Source organism: Carassius carassius, chromosome 21 (assembly GCF_963082965.1).
Source record: "Carassius carassius chromosome 21, fCarCar2.1, whole genome shotgun sequence".
Taxonomy (NCBI): Eukaryota; Metazoa; Chordata; class Actinopteri; order Cypriniformes; family Cyprinidae; genus Carassius; species Carassius carassius.
Genome location: NC_081775.1, coordinates 25,401,110 through 25,414,368, shown reverse-complemented (window position 1 = coordinate 25,414,368; position 13,259 = coordinate 25,401,110). Strand labels below are relative to the sequence as shown.

Sequence of the window (13,259 nt, the reverse complement as noted above, 5' to 3'; positions counted from 1 at the left end):
TTATCCTCATCTTCGTTACCTATATCCTCCACTAGGTCGCAGCAGCGTAACAACATGTTTCATAACTAATTTACTTATTAGATAATCCACCATCCTGCATCGAACAACCAGAACATTCTCACACAGTTTCAGACCTTTATTGAATACAAATATATACATTTCTACATAAATATCCGCAGTTTATGCACAGTGTATTTATCAACTTTGACATGACAGGTTTGACTGAACTCTCAGGTATGAAAAAACAGCAAACATCCAGCTATCGGAGAGACAGCATCATGACAAACTCTGAAAGAAAACAGATGCAACACTGTCAGTGTTAATAAACTCATTGACGTTATATTATCAACTAGAGATTACTACGTCTACAGCTGTTTCGTGCAGAGAAAGCGTAAAGATTTTCCCTGAAATATCACTTGAGGAGTTCGTGTGAAAATGGAGCTTGAAGCTTGTTTTAAAAGTTCACATATCTATCAGATTCTTGAAACACATTCGGCTTGGTTTTTCGAGATCAAAGTTTTCGACTACTTTATCAAAGCTGCTTCACATACGTGCAATATAACTTTTATATCTCATAATAAAAAATCAAGCAAATAAGAAGCAAGGGGTGTCTGTTACTCCACTGTTGAGGTGAATGTACTCTGGGGGAGTTATAGTGATATATAATGTGTGTTTGTACAGTATAAAAAGAAATTAAATGGTTGATTGTTGTTTTGTGGCACTAACTATGGTAAATATCTAAATAACTAACCTAGCAACTGTGATTAACATAGTGCTTTTTGTGTATTTGAAAAGAAAAGGGGTTTATGGACAGCTCAAGGTAAAAAAAAAACAAAAAAAAAGTATAGCAGTTACCCCTAGACCAAAGTTAACCTGGTTTTAAAGGTGAAGTCCAAATATAAAAATGACATTCTGAGGACGCAAATTTTTTTTTTATATATATATGAAAAGTCCACTTTTAGTACAAGATTGCTGGTCTCGGTGTGTTCAAATGGGGACACCCTCAGCTTTAAACCTCTTTTTAACCCTCCAGGCTACACAAATCACCCATATATCCTCAGAAAAGCAGGTCCCAAGAGCCATATTTACAAAGTGAAAAGAGGGCTGCTGCTATTTCATATGCTGGCCACTAGACAGCGCTCTAGAGTTTGTTATTGTCTTAAGTGACGTTGTACACAAGGTAAATGCATATAGTTTCGCAATTGTTACTATAAAAGTTCCAGCTTTTTGTTTGTTTACTGCTCAGTGAGTTGAGTTTGAACCTGTGCTATGATCTATTCAGCTCAACAGAGTAGTACATTCAAAAGGGATGCTGCCTTGCTTACCATCAAAGTCCACGGTCCCATCTCCATTGAGGTCGATGTCTGTCAGAATTTCTTCCAGTTCTCCCTTCTTCAGTTTCTCCCCGAGCAGCGTCTTTGTGGACTCCTTCAGCTCCTCAAAGGTGATCCGTCCATCACCGTCAGAGTCAAACTAAGATAGCAGAGAGGAATGCAGAGTTTTATGAAGAAGTAATATTATTTATGGGTTGGAAAAAGATGCAAGGTAATGATGTTTTGATGTTTGTGGCGTTTTGTTATCTATTTAATGTAGACTTTAAAGTGTGCTCCCTTTGAAGGGAACTTTAGAGTGCATACTCACCTGTTTGAAAGCACAGTGCAGCTCCCTTAGACCCACCATATGAGCGGTTTCAGCCAGCATCCTGGGCCCCATTAATTCACAGAAATCATCAAAGTCCACATGACCTCCCCCTATAACCACAAACACACCTTGAAATGTCTTCACTGTCACTTTTGATCTGTTAAATGCATCCTTGCTGAGTAAAAGTATTAAAACTTCTAAAAAGATCTTACTGACCCCAAACCTTTAAACTGTAGTTTAGGTTAAAAGGTAGAGTATAAATAGAAACAAACAAACACACACACACACACACACTCACATTTCATTTTTATCTGCTGAATGATCTCAATCAGTTCCATCTCTGTTGGCATGTATCCCATGGTTCTCATGCAGTCTGCGACATCTTTGTAGTGCAGATACCCGTCCTGGTCATAGTCAAACTCTTTAAATGCTTCATGCAGCTCTGAAAGGAAAAGTAGTCAGTCACATTGAATCACAATGCCAACTGTTCTTCAAATTGCAGTATAGTATTTGGCTTAGGTATTACCCTGAATGGAGTGTGTTTGTTTGTTTGTTTGTTTGTGTGTGTATTTGTGTGTGTATATATATATGGGGATTTTGTCCCACAGTGGTAGTCTTAGCCTTTTTAGATACAAATTGTATTTATTAGTCTAGAATTTTAAATGTATTAATGTTATTGTGTTCTGTTGTTAATTAGAATGTACCACTCCTTTTTAATTTACATGTTTATTTAATGTTAATGAAATTACAAAATCACACAGATCAGGGTTTAGACTGACTTTAGACACATTTCTGTATCAGGGTGGCTAAAATTACAAATCTTGTATACCGTAAAATATTTTCAGGAAACAAAAATTTTATATTTTGATTGCATTAGGACATTTTCATTATGCCACATACTGTACCAGTTATATAATCTATAGGGCCATGCAGCTTAAGTGGGTATAGGACTATCAGCACAGGCTGCCTCACTGCTCTGGTATTATTAATTCTGCTTATGCCATTCACCATTCCTGACAATGCCAATCCATTTTTAATCAAATTTATTTGTGTCAGATGTTATTGAATCTCTGAAAAATGTCTGTCTAGACACTGTGCACTGGCTTGGATATTAAATATGCATGTTCTGTACATACCATCTAGTTCCTCTGGCAGTAAATCTCTGTCCTTTTGAAAGTAAATGGGAGGGAGAGCGAGAGAGGTAGAAGGACAAGAGAGATGAGAGAGCAAAATGACAGTGAGGAAAAAAATGATCGTGACACAAAAACAGCTAAATATGGAAATTATTACAGCATGAGAGCTGAACGTCCTTAGAGACATTGCCCATTTTTAATCACTAATAACTGAGGTTTATGTTAGCACGCTTATCAAAGCTGCTCAGTGGCACAATGACGCATAGAGTGGGGTGGGGGGGAGATTGTATAATTGGATTACACCATAACATGCCCTACCATGCCTCACGTCAACGCTCATACAAACAAAGAATGGCTTGCCTTGAATGAAAAAGAGTGAAAAAGAGATTCAGGGGAAAAAATTTACTCGTTTTGCAAACACAAAATGTTTATATGGTTAAGGGGCAATGTGTATTAAAGGACAAAGAGAAAGAATGTTTAAGAGAGAAATGGTTTACATTATTGCTGTATTTCGTAAATAATATCCTCAAATGCAGCTTTATTAAGATTAATGTACATATGCATGCTTTAATGTTAAAATCATACAAATACACATTTATAATCGCTATACAAATAATATTTACTTGAATGTTTGACTTGATAACCAACAAATATGCAGTATCTGCTAGCACAAATGCATGCATGTGTATTAACGCTTTTTTTTCATGCAACATTTTGTAAGCAAACCCAACCTGTAGCTTCACTGTATAGTGAAAAACAGATTTTGCACAGTCTTTGACATTAAAATAATTTATTGAAAATTTTGACGCAATTGCTTCGTGAAATGAAATTTCAAGAAATTAGAAATTTCAGTTTTAAGCAAGTTTTCTGAATGCACTTATGTCTTACAAATCCAATGTTTTTGTTCCCGTAGTGAAAAAAACCCTAGGTCCAAATGAACCTAGCATGAAAGTTACCTAAAATAAATCTGTCTGGTTCACATCTATAAATGTTGATTTTTGTCCCACATGTTGCTGCACTGTATCTAAATTGTATTTATTATTTGTTATAGTTTTAATATTTTTTATTCTATTATAGTTTAGTATTTCAAAGTTCATAGTAGTTCGTTTATTATCTTTCCTGTCTTCCATTTAGCACATTAAGCAGATAGTGCTACCCCAAACCCATACTATTGGTTAAGCCAGTTTTTCTGTATTAGATTGATATGGATTTTTTATCTTAATATTTTGATAGCACCATAAATAAACTTTAAATTGCAAACATTCTACATATAAAATATTTTAGCATCAAAACAAATGACACACATCAACTTTAATTTCACCTAACGACACTGTTCCTGTGCTTGGCCAACTAGATAACCATGTAACTGTGATGTTAATCCATTGTGGCATGGGTATGTATATTAAAACTTTCACTAATTGATTTGTAAAGCTGGTGCCCAAAGGCACTGCTGTCTTTCAAATGTTTCATTCGCTGCATTCACTGGACTTTTGACCTCCAAATTCCCCAAAAACATATATTTATTATTAAAAATAATGCATTACTCATAGACTTCTCCGGCAGCGGTAGCGGTTATGCAACTTGGTGAGTTGTTTCATGCTATTTATCCTCGGATATATGCTGATTGGGTCCCTTGTCTATCTGTTTTTACTTTTTTCATCCCTCCAATGCTGCTGAGCAGAAGCCATGGAGCTTTAGGCTGTGCATACATTGGTTATTCTCCATTTTGTGTTGGTGCACCTTTGTCTTGTTTGTCTTTTAGACTCTATCCATTATCTCTCTCTTACTGTTCTACAGCCTTTACGTCTTCTGGCTTTCACTGACTCTCTTTGATCTCCAGACATTCTCTTGAAAATATAATCAAGCGCCTCTGAGTTTAAATGACTATGATTTAGTAAATTGTGACAGATTTATTGCATCAGTTAAAAAAAAAAAAAAAAAAGGAGAGGCGAGATGCTAGCTTAGGTCTTAGCTGCAGTGTACCAAAATAATTTGACTTGGCACTTGTTACTGAGCTGATTGAGGAGGAAGGTAGTGTCTTGACAGGCGGCAATATTTTCTCAGCAGACGTGTCATAGATTATGAACCTGACTTCATGCTAAATAAAGATGCACTGTTGTGCCATGCTGGATATAATGGTTTAAGTAATTAAAAATAAGTCAAACAAACCAGCTAACATTAGATGGCTATAAAAAAGTCCATGTGTCTACAAACAGCTTGAACCATTCAAAGCTGGTTTTCGTTGATCTCTCAGGCTGATTTTTTTCAGTAATATAGTGATTAATATGGTGCAGTGATTTTTATCAAATGATAATACCATGATGCCGAATCAGTGTGGTTGCAAACTAAAATGATTAAAAATAGTTTTCGATAACTGAAATAAAGCTGAAATAAAACAAAATATTAGAAATTATATTTCAATATATTATAATTTAATATATGATAAATTTTAGATAATAACTGAAACAAATGAAAATTTGAGATGTTGGTGTCACATTTATGAACTTTTGGTTTCCTTATTTGGTCATCTTCCTTTTCTTGTTTTAGTTAATTGATTGATCCTCACCTGTCCCCAGTTCCCTCATCACCTGTGTGCATAAATACCCATTCTGTTCAGTTCCTCCTCGTCCGTGATTGTCGATGTTGATCGTTGTAGATGTGTTTATTGAATGTATGCTAAATGTAATCTTGTATATTGTCTGTGTTCTCCATCATCAGTAAACTCCTTATTTGTCCCAAATCCTCTTCTCTCCCGTTGTTTTACGTTTAGCACTACCTCACCTGTAACAGAATCACGGACCCAAACAGTATAGTTTAATTTAGCGGTGTTTTTTCTTTCATTTATTTTTTTGCTTTTTTTTCCTCCTCTCCCGGAATGGCCATCCCAGCAGTCCGTCTCCTGTGCCTGGAGCAACTGGACCGTTCGCTGGAGGACCACACCAGGGACTTTTTAGATCTGGCGTGCCTTACTAACTTCCCCGACGAGCGGAGCGGAGTAAGGCACGCCTACCAGCGAACGGTCCCTGAGAGGATTTCGCCGCTTTTGTGGAGTGGGTGCTGGAGAAAAATGGATCGTCATGGACCATCTGCACCGCCGAGGACGATATCTCCAGCCCCACTCCTGACCCAGAGACCAGCCAGCCACCATCTCGACACACGGAGCCAGAGCCCACCGCAGCCGCAGAGCCCGAGCCATCCTCTGACAGGAAGCAGGATCTCGAGAGCGCGACTGACCAGGTGTGTGAGCCGGCAACACCGTGCATCGTGGGAGTCCTCGTGGAGATCGAGGGCGTGGAGGAAAGCCCTGCCCACACTCCTGCGACTGAGGGTGAGCTGTATTCGATCTCGGGAAATATGGAGCAACTTCTGGATCTAATTGACTGGTCTATGGAGGTAATTCCTGTATCCCCTGTTTTTCCGCTGGTTCCATCCAGCCCTGTTCCCACTGTATACCCTCTCAGTCTCCCACTCCTACCTCTTCCAGTCAGTTCCTATGCTCCATTTCCGCTGGTTCCGCCCAGCCCTGAGTTTTCTGTTTCTCCGCTGGTTCCGCCCAGCCCTGGGTTTTCTGTTTCTCCGCTGGTTCCGCCCAGCTCTGGATCTTCTGCATCTCCGCTGGTTCCGCCCAGCTCTGGATCTTCTGCGTCTCCGCTGGTTCCGCCCGGCTCTGGATCTTCTGCGTCTCCGCTGGTTCCGCCCGGCTCTGGATCTTCTGCGTCTCCGCTGGTTCCGCCCGGCTCTGAATCTTCTGTGTCTCCTGTACTCCCTCCCAGCCTCCCTCTCCCACCTCCTCCTGGACCTGCCGGTCCCTCTGCTCCACTTCCGCTGGTTCTGTCCAGCCCTGATCCTCCTGTGTTTCCTCCCATCCTTCCTCTCTCTCCTCCTCCTAGACCAGCCAGTTCCTCGTCATCCCTGCTGGTGCCAGTCAGTCCCGCAGCTCACCCTCAGTCCGCGCCATCTGGGTGCGATGGTTCGCCGCTGGACTGCCAGTCTCCAGCTCCGCCTTGGCATGTTAAGGCCCTGTCTCCGCCTCCAGCCTCCGAGCCCTGGACTCCTCCTCGGTCCTTCGACCCAGCGGCTCCGCCTTGGCTCCTAGCTCCCTCGTCTCCACCGTGGCCTGTCATCCCACCTGCTCCACCGGGCTCCCTCGTCCCTCCGGCTCCACCTTGGTCAGTCATCGACCATCCGCCGCCTCGGGACTCCACTCCTCTGGTTCCACCTCGTCACTCCATCCCTCCGGCTCTGTCAGGCTCCTCCTTCCCTCTGGTTCCACCGTCATCCTCCGTCACTCCGGCTCCACAGCGGTCTTCCAGGACCCCGCCTCCGCCTTGGTCACAAGAGCCTTCTGCTCCACCTAGGCCCTCCGGATCCTCGACGTCACCCTGGCTCTGCGGCTGTGCTGCTCCATCTTGGGCTCCTCACCCACCGGTGCAGTCTCCTCCTGTCGGCCCCCTGGTGTCGTCGGCCGCTTCTCCACCGTGGCTCCTCCCGCCGTCGACTCCACCGTGGATCTCCGTCCTGGCTGGTCTCTGGTGGACCATCTGGCTCCGGGCTCCTCCCTCCATCCACTCCGCCCTGGTCCCTACCTCCATGCTCCCTCATCACCTGCTCCTGGCCTACTCCTCGCCCGCCTCCAGAACCCCCACCCTCCCTCCACTGGTATTCCTCTTGCGGTGCGAGGACGCACCGTTTCGGGGAGGGGGCGAACTGTCACATTTATGAACTTTTGGTTTCCTTATTTGGTCATCTTCCTTTTCTTGTTTTAGTTAATTGATTGATCCTCACCTGTCCCCAGTTCCCTCATCACCTGTGTGCATTAATACCCGTTCTGTTCAGTTCCTCCTCGTCCGTGATTGTCGATGTGTTTATTGAATGTATGCTAAATGTAATCTTGTATATTGTCTGTGTTCTCCATCATCAGTAAACTCCTTATTTGTCCCAAATCCTCTTCTCTCCCATTGTTTTACGTTTAGCACTACCTCACCTGTAACAGTTGGCTTGGCAAGTTTTTAAAATTAGGAACATTTTAAAAATTAGTAAACAAATGAAAGCTAAATAGAAAAATAAAAATGACAAAAACAAAGTTACTAAAGTTTTAGCTAAAATGAAAATTAATCATTAATTAAATATATTATAATACTATATTGTAAGGGTCATAGCCATATTTAAATGTTGCTCAAAGGTACGTTATTACCATAGTATGTTTGTTTTATTCATTTTGTAATCCCCTGTCTAACAAAATTGTAATCATTTAAAGGTAGATCACTCGACAAGACCAGCAAGAATCCATCTAGAGATCTGCTAAGTTTACCTGTCCAAAGAGAGCATTGAGGTACTGTGTATAAGCCGCAGCAATAGCAGAATTCTGGCTGAATGATCTACTGCCGCTGGGTCCTTGGCTGCCAGATGAGCCCCTGTGACTGGAGGTCTTCGAGTCTTTGGAGGAGTTATGCAGAGCAGAGCGTGGAGGATGAGAGTCTGATGTGGATGGAGAATGAGAGGAGCTGCCAAAGGTAGAGAAGAACTGTAATGAACACACCGCACATCACTGCAACCAATGCAAGTATTGATTTAAAGGCATCCCTACCTTTCTTTTGAAGATGTTTTACTCCTTTGAGACATGCTAATAGATAACGATAAGAAAAAAGGGAACATTTTAGATGTTACTCATGTTGTTCTTTCTCATCTTGTATGCCTGTTTGTCCACATTGGCATTGTAGATGCACAATTCTTCATGTAACATTCATGCAACCATGCCCAGTCAGTTGAGGCTGACATGTATAAAACATAAGAGTAGCTTTCCAGACAAATAAATGCAACCTGTTTTACCCTAGTTTTAGTGGTTGGGTTGGTTACTTACTGGCATTATAATAGTCAGAAATGTCAGGGGCTGGAATTACAATGACCATTCCAAATGGCAACAGTCTGATGCTATTGTTTTCCCTTTGTAGATAGACTTCTTTTAAAGAGAAGGACACACGACATAATCAAACGCACATTAGCGTCAGATCCAAGAGGACGGACTGTTCCTTCGAGCACTGAATTAGATTACAATAGAGGTGCACAGACAGCCTATAAATTACAATCAACCATTTAATATGCCCAAGCAAAGCAGCGAACCTCTGTCTGTCCTCTGCCCATCTAACAAGTCATTAGAACCCAAATTGTCAATGGCTCCTTACAAGCAACAAGCATGAATTCAAAATGAGCAAATCGTTCACGCAAAAACATTTATTTCTTAATGCCTTGGTGTTTGGATTCTCTATAAATCTGTTGTGCTATATTCACTGGTTTGAAAAAAAAAGCTCAAACAGAAAATAAAATACCAAATGAAATCTCTTTTAATGTCTTAATAGTTTCTCTTAGACTACAACAATATTAAATGAAAAGGAAAGTGCAAACTTTGCTTGATGATATTAAATCAGTCCAAAGCCAAATTATGCTCAACCGTGTTATCCTCAAAAGTGCAACAATCACAGACCAGAAATAAAAATCAATTCTTCCAACACATTTTCTCCATAGGGAATCTGAATTCTTTAATTCCCGCCTATTCACATGAAGCACGGTGAATGACAAGTCAGTCTTCCTACACTCTCAAACAACATATATTTGTGTATATGCAAATTTTTATATATGTATATTCTAGATTAAACATCAAAATATGTTGTTTCTATGCAAATAATCAACTTCAGGGGAACACAAAGGGGTTGGGTTAGATGATTCAAGGGGGCCACTGAGGAGGGTCCCTGAACAGGATTTCTACCGATGGGGACCACCACAGAATGCGATTTGTACCAAGGGGAACGTGGAACGCAATTTCAATCACAGTTCTAATCCCCCAAACCCCCTTCTCACTTTTTTTTTTAAATTAATTTAATAGCCATTCACATTGCATTGTGGAATTGTAGTTCTTTCCTTTCTTTAGCCTTTGGACTCAAGTCAAGTCATTACAAGTGTAGTGAAAATGGCCTCTATGAACTTCAGTATTTATATACCGGTAAGTGCAGCAATTGCATTGTTGCTTGTCTTGTTGCTTCAGTAATAGTTTTTTACAACATGGACTATTTTTTTAGCATTAGCTTTAAATTAATATAGACTACAGATAAAATGTACAATAATTTAATTTAAATCAATATCTCATGTCCACATATTTATTTAAGAGATAACCAAGTTGTTTTTTATTTTTGGAAACGAACCCTCTGTATTGATTCTAATCATATTTGTGATGTATATAAAAGGGTGGCTTTGATAAATCATTATGTTGGCTCAACAAAATAAATAAAAAAGCTTGCTTTAAAAAAATGTCTAATTACTTGTGAGCCTTTACACAGTCACAGCAAATTGATTATTCATATTTCAGATGAGATGAAACGTGCTAAAAGACAGTACGTGGGCTCTGTCTGCTCTGGTTAATTTGGTGAATTTATTTCAGCACACTAGTGACTGAAACCTGCTTCGCTAATCTACTAGAGTTATTAAACTAAGTGACCAATTGCTGTCAATCAGCACGTTGACACAAGCAATTTCAGATCCTAATTCCTCTAATTGGAATAATTTAACAGAGGAGTTGTGGGGATAATTATGAAACAAACTGATAGAATCGTCTAAGAGAGCCAAAGCTGTGCTGGGGCAAAGAAGACGAGGTGCTCTATTTTCTCCCTAATTACGATAAGTTACTGAACCTTTTTGATGCAAGTTGTGATACACACACAGTAATTATTTCTAAAATTATATATGGGATGATTGGTTTGCTGGAATGCTGGAAACAGTTACATTCCTCCACCTTTCCCCCCTAAAGTTCATTAAGTAAAGTTTTATATGGCAGCCACCTTTCAGAGCTGGCCTTACAAAAACGACTGCGTCTGACAGATGCAGATTAGACTGAATGTGGACCTTCAGAGATAGACATCTTTAGCAGCCTGAAAGACTCAATCACATTGTGATATCTGTCCAAGCCAAGGGCTTCAGATACAGGCTTTCAAATGGGTTTGTCTTACTGTTTGACAAGGGAATGGACAATAGTCAAAATGGATAATTCTTTTTTATGGAGTATTGCAGAATTTATTATATATTATTTATCAGTATGCACCATTATTTTTAAATTAATGTTCTCTTGTAATCTTTAATCAAAATAACTTCCCCTCCCAATGTGAAATGACTTCTCGCCTCTTCTCTGATGACGTGTGTTCCAGGAATGAGGGCGGAACAACTTGTCACTCACATGAGATTGCAGCAATTAGAAAACAACAACGATCTAATCAGTTCCCGATGGTCAAAATTAAATCCTGCTCAACCCGCTTTCTTTTCTTTCCCACTCTTTTTCTCATTCGAGAAGCCATGTCACTGGATCATACATCACAATAAGGAAGACAAGACTACTGCTACTTCCATTTCACGGTGACATATTACTTGTTTTATTTTTTATGGTCTAGGATGGAAACATGCTTGCATAGATATGTCAGAAGTTGAAACACATATGTTAAATGATATAGGGCTAACTGAAATTATTTGTGTGGTCAGGTTTTGTTTACATTATGGGAACCAAATGTCCCGCAAGGATAGTACAACCTTAAGGAAATGGCTTAATAAACATACTAAATATCATCATGAATATACAGTATAAAAATGCAAGTTTTTAGGGTTAAAGCATATGAAATTAGCTCAGTGTAAAAACATTCAAAGTAAATTTAAAGTCCCTAAAAAAACTACTGTTTAAAAGTCTGGGGTCATGTTTTAGAAAGAAGTATCTTATGCTCACCAAGGCTTATTTATTTATTTATTTGTAAAAACAGTAATATTGTGAAATATTACTACAATTTAAAATCTATTTTAGCATATTTAAAGATGTGATTTATTCCTGTGATCTGAATTTTCAGCATCATTACTCCACTTTTCATTACCAATGATCTTAATATGCTGATTTAGTGCTTTAGAGACATTTTTTTAGTATTATCCTGCGTGATCTTTTTTGGTAATTCTTTTTTCCGAATTCTTCGATTAATACAAAGGTAAAAAAGAAAACCGCATTTATCTGAAATAAAAATTGTTGTAAAAGTCTTTGCTGTCCGTTTTAATCAATTTAACATGTCCTTAATGAAAAGGACAATTTTTACATTTCTTTTGAATAGCATATGTTTATGTGCTACAGTATAAAGCAGTTATTTAAAGCCCCTTGTTCACTACAGTATTTCTGCCTTGTTTTGGGATCTTCTCGTGAGATCCATCAGGAGGCCTTTGGCACTAGATCAATCACAGATTGCAAGAACTTTCCTGGGTTACATCTGAAAACAAGCCACAGAACAATACCCATGGAACGCTCAGACTGGCTCGATCAATCCCCATTACCGATTTTGTGTCATGGTACCGAAATGAGGCCGCCTCCCCCCCTGCCATTACATCCACGCAGCGATAGGATTTATCTTGCTCGGCCTGACAATCCACTATCAGCTGCTGTTTACATCTAGACAAACTTTACACCAGACTGACTGCCTTCAAAGGCTCATCACTCGTCTGTGGCTGTCATTCGTGTCCTCAACATAACTGTAATTATTTCCCACGTATGTTTCAGTAATTACAGTCTGACTGCATCCCTTCCTGTCAGTTTCTGAACTAATACACCAAAGCTTTTGAAAAAGATTGCCGCTATGGCTGTCACAATGTGCCTGATATGTTACTATTAAACAGGCTTTGTTGTTAGTGAGGTTTGAAGTAAATTAGGCTCGTTTGCAACCACGAAAGAGCTTCAAGCGAGTTGAAGGAGTTTATGCAAGATGCCTTTTAATCATACTACATTGTTTTTTTAGCTTACCTTCAGAATGAGGAGAGAAAAACGTCCAATCCAGAACCACTCGAGTCGATCTTTTTAAAATCAATTCCTTCTCCTCTTGAGAGAATGTGTGGATTGACTGTAGAAAGTGTCCCTTCACCCTCCTTTGATAATCTGAGTAGATGATAATCTGTCTAAATATGTTTGGATTAGCATGTGAGATAAGCGTGTTGATGATGTGTTTGGTTTAAGATGTGCGTGTGTTCCTATGAATGTGACTGTCTGGAACAGACAATGTGTCTGTTCCAGACAGTCACATTCATAGGAACACATTCTGCATTTTTCTATGACTGCACAATGTAAAACATTTCTATCTACTTCAATTTAAAAACTTAAATTCAGTTGCTGCGTTAAATTCTTAAGTAATCAAACTGGCTGTATCATTTCAACTTTCATTATATTAGGCTGAATCTGAAATTGGTTAAATTAATTTGAGAAGTTAAAGTTGTAAATAAAAACGTATTTTACTTAACTTAGATCTGTTGTTTTTTTTCATGCAAGGAACAGATATTAGTATGGTTATAAAACTACTGGGGCTAGTTTTCACACAAGGTTTGTACGTCAAAAGTCTAAAGGCAAAGAAGTGTTTCCTTTAGCCAGTGTTATTTTAGTATTATTTATATACTATTAGAATATTTATTAGCTTTTATTTTTATTTG

The 13,259-nt window shown here is 39.4% G+C and overlaps 1 protein-coding gene and 1 long non-coding RNA gene across 3 annotated transcripts; one reads left to right on the top strand and one right to left on the bottom strand.

The window, feature by feature from the left end:
- Nucleotides 1–121: 121 nt before the first annotated feature.
- Nucleotides 122–12,698, bottom strand: cabp4 (calcium binding protein 4). 2 transcript variants are annotated; one of them, XM_059504037.1, is made up of 8 exons: nucleotides 12,583–12,698; nucleotides 8,362–8,397; nucleotides 8,086–8,278; nucleotides 2,778–2,808; nucleotides 1,940–2,083; nucleotides 1,642–1,751; nucleotides 1,326–1,473; nucleotides 122–288 (listed from the first exon to the last, which is right to left on the bottom strand). In XM_059504037.1, the coding sequence occupies exons 2-8, from the start codon at nucleotides 8,394–8,396 to the stop codon at nucleotides 260–262; spliced, it is 690 nt and encodes a 229-aa protein (XP_059360020.1). In that variant the 5' UTR covers nucleotide 8,397; nucleotides 12,583–12,698; the 3' UTR covers nucleotides 122–259. The 2 variants fall into 2 exon arrangements, with proteins under 2 accessions (XP_059360020.1, XP_059360021.1); XM_059504038.1 differs by lacking the exon at nucleotides 12,583–12,698 and adding an exon at nucleotides 10,088–10,184.
- On the top strand, nucleotides 1,077–8,602 carry LOC132097979 (uncharacterized). Its single transcript, XR_009422809.1, has 3 exons — nucleotides 1,077–1,180; nucleotides 1,283–1,545; nucleotides 8,036–8,602. It is a non-coding gene; the product is annotated as an uncharacterized LOC132097979 (long non-coding RNA).
- Nucleotides 12,699–13,259: the final 561 nt, after the last annotated feature.

Coding starts and splice junctions, on each gene's coding strand:
- cabp4 (XM_059504037.1), bottom strand. CDS start 8,396: ATGTCTCAAAGGAGTAAAACATCTTCAAAAGAAAG. Junction 2,809..8,085: donor TCAATGCTCTCTTTGGACAG/GTAAACTTAGCA, acceptor TACTTTCAAAAG/GACAGAGATTTACTGCCAGA. Junction 1,752..1,939: donor TCAGCAGATAAAAATGAAAT/GTGAGTGTGTGT, acceptor TTGTGGTTATAG/GGGGAGGTCATGTGGACTTT.